The sequence below is a fragment of the Piliocolobus tephrosceles genome, chromosome 1 (assembly GCF_002776525.5).
Source record: "Piliocolobus tephrosceles isolate RC106 chromosome 1, ASM277652v3, whole genome shotgun sequence".
In the NCBI taxonomy this organism is placed as follows: domain Eukaryota; kingdom Metazoa; phylum Chordata; class Mammalia; order Primates; family Cercopithecidae; genus Piliocolobus; species Piliocolobus tephrosceles.
In genome coordinates, this window is record NC_045434.1 from 136,322,604 (window position 1) to 136,341,843 (window position 19,240).

Consider the following 19,240-nt stretch of genomic DNA (forward strand, 5'->3'; position numbering starts at 1 on the left):
TATTTTGGTGCTAAAGAAAGGTCAGTTTGTCAGCCGGGTGTGGTGGCTCACACCTGTAATCCCAGCACTTTGGGAGGCCAAGGTGGAAGGATCACTTGAAGTCAGGAGGTCGAAACCAGCCTGGCCAACATGGTGAAACCCTGTCTCTACTAAAAATACAGAAAAATTAGCCAGGCATGGTGGTGGGCGCCTGTAATCCCAGCTACTTGGGAGGCTGAGGCAGGAGAATTGCTTGAACTTGGGGGGCAGAGGTTGCAGTGAGCCGAGGTCACACCACTGCACTCCAGCCTAGGTGATAGAGTGAGACTGAGTCTCAAAAAAAAACAACAAAAAAGAAAGGTCAGTCTGTCTAATAGAAAGCAGAAGACAATTAGTTTTCAGAAAGATGTAAAATGATGTAAAAATGTTACAGACTTTTCAAGGCGCACTCCAGGCCAATGAGTGATGATCCTGAATGTACAGAACTGCACACTGGAGCTCTTTTTGTATTGAACAGACTTTGTTGCATTGAAATTCTTTATAGAAACAGACTTTTCAAAGACCTTATGATTTCTTATAGTAACAATACATACATGCATATTTACATACATATATAGCAAAATTCAAAAGTTAAAAAAAAAAAATGGTTATCTGGAATTCAGCATGAGCACCAGATACCCCCTGCTTGTTTGGTCAAAAAATTTTTTTAGCTTTTTCCAAAATTGCTTTTATTTTTTAAAATAACTTATGTGCTGATGGCATGTTATTATTGTTAGTGGTGGTCTGTAATACTGTTAACCAAATATTCCTCAGGAGCTATTCAGGAATATGATATAGTTAATTAATCTAAGTATAAATTTTTTTCTTCCGTTTCTCTCTTAATAATATCATCCACAGGGTGATAAAGGACAAATAGGACCCACAGGAGAAGTTGGAAGCAGAGGTTCTCCTGGAAAAATTGGGGAAAGTGGTCCTAAGGGTGCCAGAGGAACTAGAGGTGCTGTGGTCAGTATTTGATTTGCTTCCAGAAGTGAGTCACTGTGGATGGGAAAGAAATGTATCCATGCCCTTAAAGTTTCATCCCTTGATTAGCTTTACAGAGAAGGCAGTAGTTCCATTGAAAATAATCTACCTCCATGGGATGTGGAGAATTGTAAGCATTCCACAGTACTTAAATGGCTTAGTGGTTTCTGGACATGAAAAAGGAAAGAGAAAAAAAAATGAAAATGGAAATAAAATATGAAATGAGGTTTTAAAAAATAAGATTATAACTCCTAACCAAAGTAGGAAATTTTATATGGCCAGCACTTAAAATTGGGATTTAGTATCTGTATAAAACTATGCTGTCATGGTTGACAAATTATTTGAAAATCAGGTTTACTTGAAATGGATTTTCTTTCTCTGGTTGGAAACAAACCTGCTTTATCCGGATATTATTTTTCTAACCAATTGTGATAAATCTAACACCTAATTTTATCTTCCATCTTTCTCAGGAACTTTGCATGATGTTAGGAACAAGTATAGCATGATACTTATGAACTCATATATTAGCTGAATTATATTGCGAATATATTTAGACCTATTCTGAAAGTCACAGCATGAAAGAGATGCAAAATATTTAAAAGATTATCTAATTGAGTCTTCTGTTTCATAAGCTTTTTAACAAAATGCATGTGTATTTCCATTTAGTGTAGTCTCCATTTAAATGTCACAAGTACTAGACTTCACTAAGGCTTTTTAGAGATCATTGCATAATCCATTTGTTGTCTGAGGAAAGTTTGCCTCAGGCTCATTTTCGGTATTCCATTCCTTACTGTGATCTAGGCCTTTCTTACTTTCTTTTATTTAAATTACTAGCATTTCTCTGTCTTTGACCTGTGTACAAAAACATTTTATGATGTTATTAATTTTTACATTTGACATGTTCCCAACCTACCTTCCCAAGAGGTTTCACCAAATTTACACTCCCACCATCAACATTTCATATCACTTCTTGATGTTTGCCAATCTGATAAGTGAGAATGTGTATTGCAGTTTTTCTATTTACACTTTCCCAATTGCACTTTTTTCTTACGGAAGTTGCCTGTTCATATATACTGCATATTGAATTGTTGCCTTTTTCTTATTGATTTGCAATCACTCCTTATATACTTAAAAAATTAATATTTTTTTAAAAAATATGTTACAAAATATATTACAAATGTTTTCCTTTCTGTAACTTATCTTTTAATTTTGTATATCCTTTGCTGTATAGATCATTTTAATTTTTATATAGTAAAACTTGTCGGTCTTTTCCCTTGTAGTTTCTGTGTTTTATTTTATTAGAAATGCCTTCCCTACCTAAAGTATATAAGAATATTCTTCCATATTCTTCTAATACTTTTATAACTTTATTTTTACCCTTAACTCTTTAAGACATACAGAGGTTTTTATGGACTTTTGTGGGGTTTTTTTCATGTAAGGTGTAGAAGACTAATTTTATTTTTTCCAAACTTACAGACAGTTGTTCCAATTCCATTTATTGAGTGGTCAGTCTGTTTTCTGCTTTTCTGAAATGCTACCCTTACCATAAACTGAATTCTCAAATATTCATTGGTCTGTTCTTATTCTACTTTATTCTCTGAATCTAGTAGTCTATTTCTGGGTCAATACCACGCTCTTTTACTTATTATACTATTGTGATACTTTCTGTTAGGGCAAATACTTCATAATTCATTTTACAAGGATGTTTGGTTCTTGCTATGATCTCCTCTTTCATGTGAACTTTCAATTTCCTTCAATGCTGAATCTTTTTATAAACACCTTAAGTCTTTTTATTTACTCATATCTGCTTACATATTCATCAATAAAATATTTCCCTTATCTCTGTTCTTTAATCTTTCTTGTTAAGTTTATTCTTAGTATTTTTGTTTTTTGTTTTGTTTTTGTTTTGCTTTGCTTTTGAGTTTTATTCTCAGTGTTAATATAATCCTTTTTCTGTTATATCAACTTAGTGGTGCTGTTGGTGCTATTATATTTTGATCTTATATCCACTTTAGCGAATGTAGATGATTCTCATAGGGATTCTTTAGGTAAATAATATTGCCTCCCCTTATTTGCTTGTCTGAATTGCTACATTGATTAGAACTTCTACTATAGCAGTGAATAGAAGTCATGATGAAGAAAACCTTGTCTTTTGGGCCTGTCTTTAGTGAAAATGCTTCTAATGCTTATAATGTCAAGTGTTGTTTACAGTTGTTTTTTAGATATACCATTTATTTGTTTAAAGAAATTTCTTTTCATTCTTAAATGAGAGTTTTGACCAAGAGTAGATGTTGAATTTTATCAAATCCTTTTACAATATTTGTTTAGATAATCCCATGCTTTCTCTCCTTTGTTTGTAAATATAAGAAAATTCATTAGTAGACTTCCAAAAGTTGAATCAACTATGAGTTCCTAGGATAAATCTTAAGTATAATTATATTATTATTTTAATGCAAATGGATTTCATTTTTTAACATTCTATTTAAGAGTTTTATTTTAGCTTATTGAAGTTAGTTTACCTTAAAAGTTTTGCATTTGTATTTGTAAGCAAAGTAGGCCTATTTCTTCATTCCATCGTTCTTCATTCCATCTTTTTTTTAATGTTTACTATCACTAACTGGATTTAGGTATAAGTGTTAAGCAAGTCCTATAAAATGGGTTGGTAAATTTTTCGTATTTTTCTGTGCTCTGTAACAGTATGGGACATAGATATTGTGTCTGTTCTTCAAAGGTTTTATAAAACTTGCTATTAAAACAATCTGAGCTGATTGTTATTTTATTAGCAGTAGATCTTTGGCTTTCTTTTCAAATTTTGTATCTTCTGGAATAAATTTTTGAAATTTTTCTTAAAAATTATCTATTTCATCTAGATTTTCATATTTAGTAAGTGAAACTTGAAATTACTATTTTCTTATAATTAAATGTTTTTCCTGTGGTTGTGTCCTTCTTGTTTCTAATGTTGTTTTATCGTGTCTACTCTTTACCGTGATCAGATTTGCCAAATATTTTGCTATTTTATTAGTCAGTTCAAAGTGTCTACTTGGCTTTTCACTCAACTTTTTAAAATGGTTTTCTGATTCGCTAATTTATGCTTTAATATTAATCTCTTCTTGAATTAAATGTCTGGCCTATTTATGTAATTTATTTAATAAATACATTATGAAGCTACCTGTTTCCTTTTGAGTGCCACTTTGGCCATATTCCCATATTTTTATGTTTGTGTTTTTACCATCATTTACTTATAAATAGCTTGCAATTTCAGATTTTATTTTCTTCTAAATAAGAGTTATCTTAAAGGATCTTTCTTTTTAAGTAGATATTTAATTTTTATTGCTCATTTTTAATTACATTGCATTATAGCCAGAGGATGTAACCTATATGATTTCCGCTTTGAGGAAATTTACTAAAATCTTCTTTGAGGCCTAATATACTCAAGTTTTGTCAAAAGATTATGCATTCCTTTTTCTCTCTTCTTTTCTTTCTTTCTTTTTGTTTTTTGGGACTAATAAACAGTCCTAAGTATTTCTGTTAAATCAAGTTGTTAGCTAAGCTACTTAAATCCTTCTAGCTTTCTTACTGCTTTTTTTCCTTGCTATTTGAGTCATTGATTTCTCAAAACAGAGTTTGAGGTCTGCTTATCATGTTTTCTACCTGCTTATTTTTGGAAGGTTACATATTTTGCATACATATTTTAGGTACATTAAGGTTCATTTTTTCTTTTATGAATTGCACATTTTATTTCTTGTTCTATTGGCTTTAGAGTCACTTGGAGTCAGCAGCAGCCTTTAACATTGCCTGCTTTTTGTGCAACAGTTTCCACATTCATTCACTTATCTTCTAGGCAAATGCTACCATCAGTTACCCAGCACAAGTAGAATAGGAATATCTGACTGCTTTCCCCAGTTAGTTCACCTGAACCTATCTTGCCCCTTCAATGTCTTGATTTCGGCATTTGAAATTTCCTTGAGACTATTTGGACATCTGCAACAATTTTTTTTTTTGTATGTTTTCAACCCTAATTTTCTGTCTCAGATTACAAAATTTTGGTCCACTGATGATGTTTACTTATTTTCCAGTATTGTTATTACAAATGGAATGGCTGAATTCTTATTAATGTTTTAAAATTAATTTTGTGCAGTTCCTTTTTTAGACTGAAACTTGTTCTTAACTGAATGAGTCTAAATTTACTGATCAATGGTTAATAGTTGCAATGTGAACTTTTTTAGAGCTGGAACTTTAAAGAAATCATCAAATACAGTGAAGCAGTATGATTAAATGGGAAATACTATATATGCAGAATCAAGAGACTTAGTTCTAGTATGATATTTGGCAAGTCACATACCTATTCTGTGCCTTAATTTTCTCATCTTCTATTTGTTTTGAGAGTCAAATAGGAGAGTCAATATGGAATCTTTTTGATAATATGAAATATAGGACTTCTTCTGGTTTTTTTTTTTTTTACTTTTTCAGTTGAGCAATCTATTCAGTAGGCTAAGGGCATTTGCTGATTAGTCTTTATAGATGGTTTTACCATCTACAAAATATTGATAATAACAGTAATCATAGAGTAACTATTACATGTAAGTTGTCAACCATTTCCCTTTTAATAACTTTGACCAGGACTAAAACCATATTCATCAAAGCATCTGAAATTAAAAATGAGTATGGAGTTCTGGAATCTGTAGTGACAATGTCAAAAACTCTCAGGTTGCACTGTCTAATATTCAGTGGCCACATCTGGCACAAGCTTTGACAGATGTAAACCACATTTCCAATAATTCGTTAGGGACCAGCAGGATTCTGACAACTGAAAGTATTTTTTAAATATGATTAAGGATGTTTATATCAGAAGTAAACCAAAAAGACATTTGTTACAGAACTTTTTGTGTTTCAGAAAAAAAAAATAGACAAAAGTTGGGGTGTTATTTTTGGCTTTCCTACTTCAAACTAGGTAAATTTCAACCATGAAAAATCTAAAGGTAACAATTTAAATAATAGGAGTACAAGTCTAATGATTTAGACAATTCTCTACTTTCCCTCTCTCATTAATATTTACTTTGTTTTTTAGGGACATTTAGGATTGATGGGACCTGATGGAGAAGCAGGAATTCCAGGGTACAGAGTAAGTATTTATAACTGAAAAAATATATTCACATGAAAACATTTTTATTAAAGATGATATCCCGAATATGCAAATTACTATGAAATCTCTCTGATAAACCTTTCTAACATATTTAGGCCTCATCCTCCCAGACAGTAAATCCTATTTTTCATTTCAGAATGATACCATATCTAATACCTAGGTAAAGCATGTATAAATGTCTACTTGTCCTTTTGTAGGGCCATCAGGGTCAACCAGGACTCTCTGGATTGCCAGGACCTAAAGGAGAAAAGGTTTGTGTGTATATTGGCTTTTTAATCCTGAAGTTAAACATTGAGTTCATGAATTATTCCTGAAAGACTGCATGGAAAAATTTACAAGGAATAAAGGAAGCACTTTTAAAGTTGAAAATTTTACTAATTCCAGAAGAAAAAAATAAATATCAAGGAGCTAAAATTTAAATAAATTATTAAAATATCTTCCACGGGTTATTTCAAGACTAAGCTGAAATAATATATGTGAAAATATTTGTAGAGCTTTGTAAGAGTAAAATTAATTATTTAAAGAAATTGTAAGGCTCTAGATTAAATGATTAATTTTAGTACATTTATATTAGAGTCTTTGAGGCAGGAGTCAGGATCAAGCGATCTTGACTGTTGCCCAGGTTGGATTCAAACCAATCAAGCAATCCTCCCACCCCAGTTGCATACCACCGCACCTGTCTCATTGATATTAAAGATTAAAATGTTTTGATGATTTAGGAATAGCTACAGCAGTAATCTTAATTTATGGTATCATTGAAACCTGACACTTTAAGAAAGGTTCTGAGCTGCTTCTTATATAATTAAAGGAGATCGATACTTCCAAGAAGAATCCTGTACAAATTACAACTCTGTATAAAATACCATATGCCTAGTTTCTTACATCAAAGTTTTCCACTTAAAAAAGATAAAATCAAATGCATTTCCTAATATATTTAAAAGTAATAGGTTGTGTATTTTTGAAGTTTATTTTATTTATTGAGTTTTATTTATAAATCATTATTTCATTTTAGGGCTACCCAGGAGAGGATAGCACAGTCCTAGGACCACCTGGGCCTCGAGGTGAACCAGTAGGTCTTTTTCTGAAATAATTCTGGTTATTCAAGATAAAATATAATTATATAATAGATTCACAACACCAATTACATCTCTTCAAAGAGTTTTTTTGTTGTTGTTGTTAGTTTTATCACATGGTTTGATAGGAGAGCGATATTTATGGTCACAAAATTTAAATGATATTAAAATCTTTAATATGAAAAATATGCAGGTCATATTTTAGCATAATATATAGGGTTCATACAGTGACTTCCCAAATCTAACTTTCTGAATTGAAGGCATGATAGCAACTTTTATAAAGATTATCAGAAAACTTATATACTCTAGACATTTTAGGGTACATATTTCTTTAATTATCACTTTCAGATTTATTTCTAAATATTAAAAAATCTTATCTATGTACTTCTTATAACAGTTTGCACACTGTTGCCAAGTGATTTCAAAACCCCTTTACTGAGTTATTAGAACCAATAACCTTTAAAAATTACTGATCTGTAGACTTCTTATTAAACATTTTAAGGACTAACTATAACCATGGTTTCTAAAAAGTAGCTATTACAGCTTTGCTTATCTGAATAACTGTCTCTGTGTTCTTGTTTGACTAAAACAATGTCTAAAGACCATATGTAAATTAAATGAATTATATGAAAATTCTTAGTTCATAGAAACAAATATTATATAATTGACTATATTTTCCATTTCTCACATAGTATTATATAGAGAAAAAGAATCCTGAGGCACAAGGATCAGAATATGTAGTCACTCCTGATATTTTGACCTGACTCTTTGGAGATGGCTGAAAGTTATACTTTGTTTTAGAAATGGACAAGAAAAATTCTAATACTTTCTGATTAAATCAAGGCATCTCATATAGAGGCAATAGGTATATAGACATCTAAAAGAATATGTAAGTTTCTTTATCAAATAATATTTTAATCTCTCTAAACCACTAAGAGAGGGAAATATAAGGAAATAATGTAAAAATCTTAAAGCAAATGGAAAAAACTTGGCAAGGGGAGTATAGTAGTGATTGTTTTTCCCAGATTTAGGTATGCCAGGATCGAAGAATGTCAGCTAAAATGTAATAAATATATTAGAAGTCTAGCATAGCAATAGTAGTTTTATCCAGTAGACATACGACAGGCATGAAACTTAAACCACAAAGATTCTAAATAATTAAAGCAGAGTCAGAGATTGTAGTATTGACATTATGTCTCTTACCTTTGTCCACATAAGAATAAGTTAAAATTTGTCAATTAGTGCTCTATAATAAATCCTACGTTTTTCCAATTAATTTCAATTTAAGTTTTTGTTCAGATGGTAGGCCCTAGTGGCTGCTGATATTTCTATTTCATTTTATAGTAGATAATTTGATGATTTATTATATTAAAGATTTTCTATTAGAAATGTTCAGGAAAAGTAGGTCTGAGTTTATTAGATAATTTTTGGCTTAAGTATTAAAATTAATAAGTGTACTTTTTAGGTTAAATTAAAAGTTTCACAGATTAAACAACAGACTTTTATTCTGAGACTGTGTCTCCATCTGTCGCCCAGGCTGGAGTGCTGGTTCACTGCAGCCTCAAACACCTGGTCTAAGTGATCCTCCTACCTCCCAAGTAGCTGGGACTGCAGGCTCATGCCACCAGGGCCAGCTAATTTTTATTTATTATTTTTTAATTTTTTTTAGAGACAGAGTGTCACTCTGTTGCCTAGGCTGGTCTCAAACCCTCGAGCTCAAGCGATTCTCCTACCTCAGCCTCCCAAAGTGTTGGGATTACAGGCATGAGCTAACACACCCAGCCAACAGTAGACTTTTTCATGAAGAATGGTAAAGTAGGATTTACTGTATAAATACCTTTTAAAAGATCACTCAAACATAATCTTTTGTAATTAATGGAATTATGTACTGAACTGTCCTGCTTAAATCTTTTTCAGTCATTTAAAAATTTAGTAAAAACGTAAGTTATTCCAGCATCATTTATAACATACTGTACTAATTGAAACATTTTGTTGTTTTGTTGTTGCTGTTGCTGCTGTTGTTGTTGTTGTTGTTGTTTGAGACAGACTCTCACTCTGTTGCCCAGGCTGGAGAGCAGTGGTGCAAACATGACTCACGGCAACCTCGACCTCCTGGGCTCAAGTGATCCCTCTGCTTCAGCCTCCCAAGTAGCTGGGACTATAATCACATACCACCATGCCTGGCTAATTTTCAAATTATTTGTAGAGACAGGGTCTCACTTTATTGCCCAGGCTGGTCTCAAACTCCTGGGCTCAAGGGATCCTCCTGCCTCAGCCTACAAAAGTGCTGGGACTATAGCTGTGAGCCACCACACTTGGTGAAAATATTCATATTTTTAATTGGGCTGCATTTTTCAATATCTTTCCTAGTAGATTCATTATGAGATTTTTCTTTATATAATTCAATGGTTGGTGTATTTTTATGTTGTTCTTGGTATCACTGAAATTCAATATTTTGAAATTATTTAATGGAACTAAACAAATCATATATTTGTTTTTTTATTTTTGACAAAAGAATAAACCACATTAATCTTATCACCTGCATTCACATATACTTTGATCCAGCTGTAAAACTGTTTTGTGTGTGGTCTCTGTAGGGTCCAGTGGGGGAACAAGGAGAGAGAGGAGAGCCTGGAGCAGAGGGATATAAGGTAATTGCAAGTTATACCCCTTACTTCTGAATTTAAATAGAAGTGTTCTGTGTTTCTATTCCATTTCAAGTGAAAATAAGCATTATTGAGATAATTAGTAATGTCTTATGTTTTTAATCCTAGAAGAAACGTCTTTCTACGTTCTGTTCCTCCTTCCTAGAATCATCTTTCTCTTTTCCCACTTCTGCTTTTTCTCATCATTCAGATCTCAATGGAAATGTTACCCCTGAGAGGCCTTCTCTAACTGCCCTATCTAAAATAGATCTAGAACAATCAATCACTCTGGACCATAATACTCAACTTCCTTCATGACATTTTGTGCTATATCATCTTGTCACCTTTTAAATATATTCGTTTCTTTGTTTATTGTTTGTCTTCCTCCACCAAAATATAGGATCCATGAGAATAAAATCTTGTCTCTCATTTTCATCATTATACCCCCAGTTTCTAGAACACAAAGTTCCTGGTATATAGTAGGAATTCAATAAAGAGGTGTCAAATAGATGGCTAAATACCTTTATATTCTCAAGGCTTAAGTCAATTCTTACCCTCTTCCATTCCTGAGAGGGATATTATATGACCAACTTAGCTAAAATTAGACTGTGTGTAGGATTATTCAGAGTCATTTTTTAGAATCACATTTGTTTTGAGGATGTTCTGTATTCCTGCCTTATATCTCTTCCCTCTCTATTTACATTGTCAATTGCTTTACAGAGTTAGAGGTTGTCTCCTGTCTCCCTATTGTTCCTGTCTTATTCCTTTGCTCATAGCATTCTCTATTTGCCTATAATATTATGTAATCTTTCCTTATGTAAATCCTTTATAATTTCACTCAAGTTTCCTTTTCCCCTGACCCAGTAACGGTAATCTTGCTCTCTCCTGTAGTCCTGTAATAGTATTATTTATTTAAGTCATTCAACACAAACATTTTACCATCTTCTGTTGCTATTCTTTTTTTGCTAATTATTTTTAATGTGTAGGTGTCTTAGCTCCCCCACTTTGCATATGTCTTCTTTCTTTCTTGTACAGTGTCTAGTTCTAATCCCTGTACATAATAAGTTTTAATAATGAATTGATGAGTTAATTGATCTGATACATCTCTCTGTCAAGGTAATATTTCTGTGGTCATGTCTGAAATGCAGATTTATATTACCCAAACTAAATGGACAAGTTGATAGATAGATAACTGTCATTAATAAGTTGATTTTTCTCAGGCCAGAGGAATCTGAAAAATTAACTTTCACTCCCTAAAACTCTCTTTGAAGCAGATGTTGAGAATAGTTCTAAATGTTTCTGAAATTGTTGCGATTACCATTTGTTTTTCTGTTTTCAAAGAAACATTTTTAGCAGGTTATATGTGTTCTGTTTCCAATTTACATAACGTTTGTATCTACAAGTGTTTCCTAACCCAAGGAATTAAGTGGATTTATTTGAAATTTACTTTTCTCTGAGTTGAGAAGCCAACCCAACTGCTTCCAGCATAATTTGAGAAGCCTCTTAAAGTTCCTCAGCTTTTTCTGTGCGTGACTTCTTCACACAGTCTCAGGAAAACCAGGTTCTTGCAATATCTCATTTTGTCTTCTACCAACTACAGAACATTCAGTAGCTAAATCAGTATATTTACCAGCAAATGAGCAGTTAACTATTCGCTTGAAAGGAGACAAGAATTTCCACACTTGGCTAGCTGAAGGAAAGCCCCGCCAGCGTTATTCTGGACAGTCATTCACTTTTCCCTACGTTCACTGTCTAATCTACTTCTCCTTCCCTTTGCTTGTATACCCCTGATTAAGTTTTCAACTGTAGATGTTTTATAAACTAGTTTGATCCATGTCTTCCTTTCTGTCTTATTTCTTCCTAAGTCCTTAGTCTTTAGGGATCGTTTTATGTATTGGTGATTCTATGCTAAACACTTAGCCATCTTGTGCCAGACAACCATGCTACTTGTATCGCTTAGCTCAGAATCATGAAATATCCAACTTTCTCCCTTGCCAAGTTTTCTCCTAGCACAAGTTTGATTTATACAGAGGAACCGTGCTTTATTTAGAATTAGGTTATCTTGTTATAGCTTCAGCTGATATTTTTAAATGTTTACTTTTCTATATGGATATTGTCTACGCTGATTTCCCTCTGCTAAACTGATGGCATTATCACCAAGCTTCTTTATTAGGATAAAATACATGTAACGTAAAATTTACCATTTTAACCATTTTAAACTTTACAACTCAATGACATTTAGCACATGCACATTGTGTGCAGTGGAGGAAAAATATCTTTTTCTTCTATCCTTCTGAATTCTTGGCTGGGGTCCCTGTGACAAAAGGCAGATTAACAAGAGAAAAGCATACAGATTAATTTCATATAAATTTTATGTAATGTGGAAGCCTTCGTAAAACAATAAAGCTCCAAAGAAACAGTTAAACCTGAGTGTTTTTATGCTAGATTTGATGAGGAAGTCTTAGAAGAATGTAATAGGCCAAAGGTATGGGCTAAGATTAGTAAACTGGGGAAAACTGAGCAAGGACTGTTCATTCAGATTATTCTCTGTATCCCTTCATTTTTGGAGATAAGGATGCTCTTTTCCTCCACGTATAGGGAGGGTACCTCTCACATGAGTGTCTTATGACCTGCATCAAAGGAAGGTAAGAAAGTCCTTTCTGCACATGCTATCCCTCAGATTCCTTCAGCTTAAAATATTCAATATTCCAAGATGCCATATTTTGGGGTAGTGTGTCTTGAACTCCATAATGTGAAACCATCACCATTGTATAGTTCCAAACATTTTCACCACTTCCAAAAGCAAGCCCCATACCCATCAAGCAGTCACCCACTATTCCCCTGAACCCCTGGAAACCACTTTTCTCTCTGTCTCTGGATTTGTGTATTCCGGATATTTCATATAAATAGAATCATACAACATACAGTCTTTTGTTTCTGGCCTCTTTCACTTAGCATAATGTTTAAAAAGTTCATCCATGTTATAAAATATATCAACGTTTTATTCTTTATGACTGAATAATCACCTGGCTTTAAAAAAAAAAAAATGTTTATACTCACAAACATCTTTGACCAAAGTCAAGGGTCCTGCTCATTATTATTAATGAATACTTACTTGTACTGACACACTTTATGTGTTATGTATGATAACATTTCTAAAAACCATGTCCCTGGGCTAGGCACAGTGGCTCATGCCTGTAATCCTAGCACTTTGGGAGACCAAGGTGGGCAGATCATGGGGTCAGGAGATCAAGACCATCCTGGCCAACATGGTGAAACCTCATCTCTACTAAAATACAAAAAGTTAGCTGGGTGTGGTGGCACGCACCTGTAGTCCCAGCTACTTGGGAGGGTGAGGAGGGAGAATCACTTGAACCTGGGAGGCAGAGTTGCAATAAGCCAATATTGTGCCACCGCACTCCAGCCTGGCAACAGAGCAAGACTCCATCTAACAAAAAACAACAACAACAGCAGCAAAAAAAACAAAAACTATGTCTCTCGTTATTAAGCTTGTATTTGAGTGTCTGCCACAGGCCAGGAGACGAGCTAGGGGCCATGGATATTACATTGGACATCCCAGACACAATCTCTGTCCCCATGGACATCATATACATAAAAAACATGGGGAATAAGAACATTTAATCAGTATAAAAATAAACTTAGTGAATTTTAGCTATAAAATGTGTACAGTTATTTCATGTTATTTCATAAAAGGAAAAACAATTATAGCTGTCATCCTGCAAACTAAAACTATACATCACATAGATCAAGATAAATTTATTTGAGGCTTGAGAGCCAGAGGACATGGAGGGAATAAACTTATTATCCTGGCAACAGCCACTTTTTAAAGGTATAAATGGAAACATTTTACTTCAAGGTATAAATGGAAACATAAATATCCAAGATTAACTCAAGTTAAACTTAGGAGAGATGAAGTCCCAGAAATACTTTGAATAAATTATATTGCATCTCAAAGTTCTTTTTGAGGGGAAGTGGGAGCAGGTTGGCAATAGTCATAGAATTTTTACACACAATAAAATAACTAAATCCCAACTTGGCCTTTACTCCTTAGCATCAGACAAACATATCTAAATAGCTATTAGACATCATCACAGGCACCTCAAGCTCAATAAATGCCAAACCATAGTACCTCATCCTTTCCAAATTTGATCTGATCTTCCTCTTATTATATCCTCGGTTCAGTGAATAGTATCACCAGCCATTTAGATGTCTAAGCCAGTAGATGAATCCTCTGTCTCTCTCCCTCCCTCTCCCTGTCTCTTTCTCTTTCTCCCTCTCTCTGTCTCTCTCTCAATCTCTCTCTCTCTCACTCATTCACTGTATCTCTATGAATCTCTTTTTCTTCCCCATACCCCTACTCATCTCTCACAGTCAGCCACTTCTTTTGGTTCTTAAATGTTTCTGGGATCTAGCTACTTTGTCCTACTTTAGTTCAGGCTCTCATCATTTTTTGCCAAAATTATTTCAATAGCTTCCCAACTAGACTCCCTGTCTCCAGTCATAGCCCTCTCAGATCCATCTTCTGTCTAACATGTTCTGTCACATGCATCCCTTTATTTGCCATGCTATTCCTTGCCAGAATGTCCTCACTTTACTGCCCGGAACACTCATTCTTCAAGATTGAACTTACCATTTCCCTTATAAAATGTTTTGTAAGTTCCTTTGGCCATTCAACTCATCCCACCACTAATATTATCTGACAAATTCCATCACTTTCCATAACCTCTCCTGCATAATTTTGTAATAACATTTTCTATGGCATATTGAATTTTTACAATTACAAAAAAATGGTCATAGTCAATTTTTGGAGTGATAGAATGGACCAAAGTAGTTTTAATGAAACTCTTAGAATGCAGGTTTGTCTTGGTGAGATTTACATTCATACTTCACAAAGCCAGGAGAGGCAGTTGGCTATTCTATGATCATTCTGAAAATATTTCTGTAAAACTACATACAGGGATGGTGGAAAAGCCATAATTTGGCGTGATAGTTTCGAGTTTTGTAGTTTGCTCATATTCTCACTCTCACTTCAGCTCCAGCTATTCACCTGCCACTTCTTTCCTGAATCCTGTTTGATAAGTGACCTTCAAGTAGTCATATTTACTTATACCACACTCCCCCTTGATTGGCCAGATTCTGTTAATTGCTGGCTGTGCTCATGTTTGGCTAAGGGTCATGTGTGATCGTGGTTTCTACTTTACTGTGGCCATGTGCTATATAGAAGCTTTCCAGACTAGCCTTTCTCTCTTGCCACTGTTCACTTTCTTAAACAGGTTTCATTTCCTTTATCAGGAAGTTGACACTTAAACCAAAAACATTTGCCTCAGAATGCAAACAAAGAAGCCTTCAATTGACTTTTCTGTAAGAATAAATATTGTTAACCTATGTATGCAATCTCATCTTCTAGCCCAGGAGATGGGACTGATAACTCTTTCGTAAGGCATTCTTTCTGTAATATACAGAAAATAGGAAGAAAGAAATCTGATTTAGTAGAACAGTAGGAAAAGGGATAAAAGAGATTACATGCAGAATTCTTCCTGCGTAACTCTCATCTGACTTCTGGGTTGTTGCTAGTTTCTGTTTACACACTTGAAAAGGGAAATGTGGTAGGCCAGCATTCCTTCTTAGGAGAACTAAGGTGATGACGGATTGCCAAATGTCAGTCATGTGGTGTTTCTTGGTATTATAGTAATACCTCCCAGTGACTGCTCCCAGTCTTCAGCCCAGTAAATCTACCGTCCAAATAATTGTGCATTTTGTTTGTAAAAATGGAGACCATAGTACACTTTCAGAGAAGGAAGAGATTGAAAAAGAAATGTATTCTCAAACTCTGTTCCTTTAGTTATTGACTGTATTCGTTTCCTGAGGCTGCTATAACAAATTATCACAAAATGGGTGGCTTACAACAATAGGTATGTAATTTTCTCAGTTCTAGAGACCAGAAATCCAAACTCAAGGGATCAGCAGGACCACACTCCCTCCAGAGGCTCTAGGGCCACCCTCCTGCCTCCTCCAGTTTCTGGTGGCTGTCAGCATTCCTAGGACTGCCTCTCCCCAGTCTCTGCCTGTGTTTTCACCTGGCCTTCTCCTCTGTTGTCTGTTTCAGTGTACCTCTGTGTCACTTATGCTCTTTAGCGGATTTAGGGCCCACATGGATAATCCAGGATAATCTTATCTTGAGATCCTTAAGTTAATGACATCTGCAAAGACCCTTTTTCCAAACAAGATCACATTCACAGGTTCTGGGGATTAGGACATAGACACACATTTGGGAAGCCACCATTCAACCTGCTATGTTAATTCACAAGCCATGTTAATTCAAAAGAAAGAAAAAGAAAGAAAGATAGAAAGAAAGAAAGAAAGAAAGAAAGAAAGAGAGAGAGAGAGAGGAAGGAAAGGAAAGGAAAGAGAGAAAGAGAGAGAGAGAAAGAGAAAGAGAGAAAGAGAGAGAGGAGGAAGGAAGGAAGGAAGGAAGGAAGGAAGGAAGGAAGGAAGGAAGGAAGGAAGGAAAACTCTAAGTTGTTCTCAGTCACCATAATATCCAACAGCTATTATGTTCTTTTCTATTTCTAAGAAGAATCATAATCTCTATGACATTTAAGTTGAGCTTTGCAACACTTTGCTACCATTTTAAGTGATAGTATCCTATTCTCTTAAGTCACATGTGTCTACTTACTCTAATAATGTAATCTTTTCTATTGCTAGGGCCATGTGGGCGTACCAGGACTAAGAGGTGCCACTGGACAACAAGGTCCCCCAGTATGTTTGAAAGCATTATTTCTAAAAATTAACATTAATATAACTTATTTGGTCTTGCTTCATATGTGATTTTTATTTTGGTTTCTACTAAAGGGCGAGCCAGGTGACCAGGGTGAACAAGGACTAAAAGGAGAGAGAGGATCTGAAGTAAGTTGAAATTATTTAAGACAATTTGAGATTTATTGTTAGCAATTTTAGAAAGCAGGAGCACAAACAGTTGCTATGTATTGTAATTCAAATTATCATTTATCACTGTAGACTATGGATCACTGTGGGCCTCTAACTAGGGTGTTTTTCAATAATTGTGCTAATACAAAATTATTGATTGAGTCATTTGTTTTGACTATTACCCAAATTTTTCTTTTCCAAAAGCCTATTCTAACTTTGTGAAAATTGCCTACGTTGCTCAAATTAATACTATGTTCTTGAGGTTTCAAACAGAAATACGAACAAACCTTAAAACTAGTATTATAAGGTAAAAAAAAATCAGTCAAACGTATATGATTGTTGTAGAAAGCATTAAAGAGAAAATCATTAAATGGATAATTGTTAAAGCATGGTAAGGAAGACTTTGTTCAGGACTGTTACAATAGGTACAGTGACCACTGCAATGGGATTTTGCAGTGGGGAAGAGAGATTGGACTCAACACCAAATATAGCATAGGCAAATAGGAATTTATAACAAAGGAGCAGATTGAGTATGAATGAATGGAAAATTACTTAAAAGGAAACACCAGGGGGAAGGGGAATTTTGGTTAAACTGACCTAACAAGAATTTTGCTGAAGACGGGCCAAGGTGATCAGACATCAACTGTGGGATAATCAGACATCAACTGAGGGATGGTAGAGGATGAGGAACCCAGTTAGATATCAAATAGCAAGAGTGATCAGATAGCAAGGGTGAAGGTTCTTGCTAAACCGACTTGGCAGAGTTCATTGCTAAAACTAGATTTTACAAGGAAGTACACGGAGGGCCTAGAAGGTTCAGGAGCCTTACTAAAGTTCGACCAAGCAAAGAATCACTGTCATAGGATAAGAGAGGAAAAAGTAGTTTGACTGTGTGACACAGGCTCATAATTGATTTAAAAGTTGTTTTTTCATAAGGCAAATCAAATATTTATCAAGCAAACTAAAAATCTGTTGGTTTACTGAATTTAGTCTTCTCTTTCCGTGTGGCCAGATAGACATTGCCTCAACCTTACGTAGCAAGCAACTTTGTCATTTGCACCTTCTATACATTGCTGCCCTGTTTTTCAGGCATTCTGACTTCACATGCTATTGATTTCAAATTAAATTCTTAAGAAAATGCACTCTACTATTAATAATAAATTAGATGAGAATGGATAAAAAGTAATGATTTCAAGATTGTGTTTCTCCTGATTTGTTAAGCAGCCTTCACCCATACTTGTGTTTTCCACTTATGGGAGTAAGTAATAAAATGGAATTGAATCAGATATGTTAAATAGGCATTCACTTACCTAGAACCCATTTTGAATAGTCTTAGCATCTATTCAGTAACTTTCTGTTAGGTTCCCTAATAAATAATATTAATAAATAAAAATATCCTATTGAAGATAAGCCTAACCAAGAAAAAAAAAAGCAGAGAAAGAAGATAGGTAAGTCATTCACTTAGAATTTTTAGTACCCAAATTGGAAAAAGTCATGGAAAACACTGGGAACCTAGAATACTGTTGCTACTGTCATGCTACTTCCTTACCTTTGTAGTAAGTGCCTAAGAATTCAAGTTCTGTCCAACATTTGATCCTAAAATGTCTACTTTTTACAATTAATACTTTCATATTTACAGGCTTTCTTTTTCTGTCTTGAGAAATCTCGGGAGTAAGACATTTTCTGATGCTTGTTAGTATATGTTAAAGTTATGCTAATGAATATCAAATACTCTTATTAGTCAACTGCCTCTCTAGCCATAGAGAGGAGCTAAAAGGTGCTAAGAAGCCATAGTTTAGATTCTGTATAATCCAGTAGAGCTAGTTCTTTCCTACTTTGGGTAATGCTGGCATACAACCCAAGGGCACATTTAAAAGCCTCTTAGAATTTAAAATAGTATTAATTGCTACAAGAATAATGACTGTGTATTATTCACTAGGGATACCTTCAGTGGCCAGATGGGTCAGGTCCAATTGCTGTCATCTTGTTTTTGCAAAGCTTTAAATTTATTTTTTAGACTTGGAAATGGCCCTTTAAAATTATCCGTATAACCCTCTCAATTTTCAGATGAAGAAATTAAAATCTCAGAGAGATTATGAGTTACCTAAAATCACAGAACTAATTAGCAACAGAAGCAACACTAGAAACATTATTTCCTAGTTCCTGTCATTATGCAGAAGCCTATTACTTGTAATCTTTTAAAAATTAAGTAAAATATGATTAATTTAACCTAACCAACCAATTCATTCATTGGGCATAAGACGGTGGGCAGCTATAAAGAAAAATTTAGAGCAAGCCAAAACCAATTGCAGAACCATTTTTTAAAAGACTTTTGTAATGCAAATGTGAGTTAACTGTCCTATAATGACTCTCAAAGACCAAGACTCAAGCCGAAATCTTTGTTCTCCCAAAACAAAATTCCAGATTTC

General features: G+C 34.2%; 1 protein-coding gene across 1 annotated transcript in view; it reads left to right on the forward strand.

The window, feature by feature from the left end:
• COL24A1 (collagen type XXIV alpha 1 chain) overlaps positions 1-19,240 on the forward strand; it is a 391,289-nt gene that overhangs the window by 286,990 nt on the left and 85,059 nt on the right. Inside the window, exons 39-45 of the mRNA XM_023207327.3 lie at positions 877-984; positions 6,071-6,124; positions 6,343-6,396; positions 7,158-7,214; positions 9,816-9,869; positions 16,590-16,643; positions 16,737-16,790. Of these exons, the coding sequence (XP_023063095.2) occupies positions 877-984; positions 6,071-6,124; positions 6,343-6,396; positions 7,158-7,214; positions 9,816-9,869; positions 16,590-16,643; positions 16,737-16,790 (435 nt within the window). The remainder of the gene's footprint in view (positions 1-876; positions 985-6,070; positions 6,125-6,342; positions 6,397-7,157; positions 7,215-9,815; positions 9,870-16,589; positions 16,644-16,736; positions 16,791-19,240) is intronic.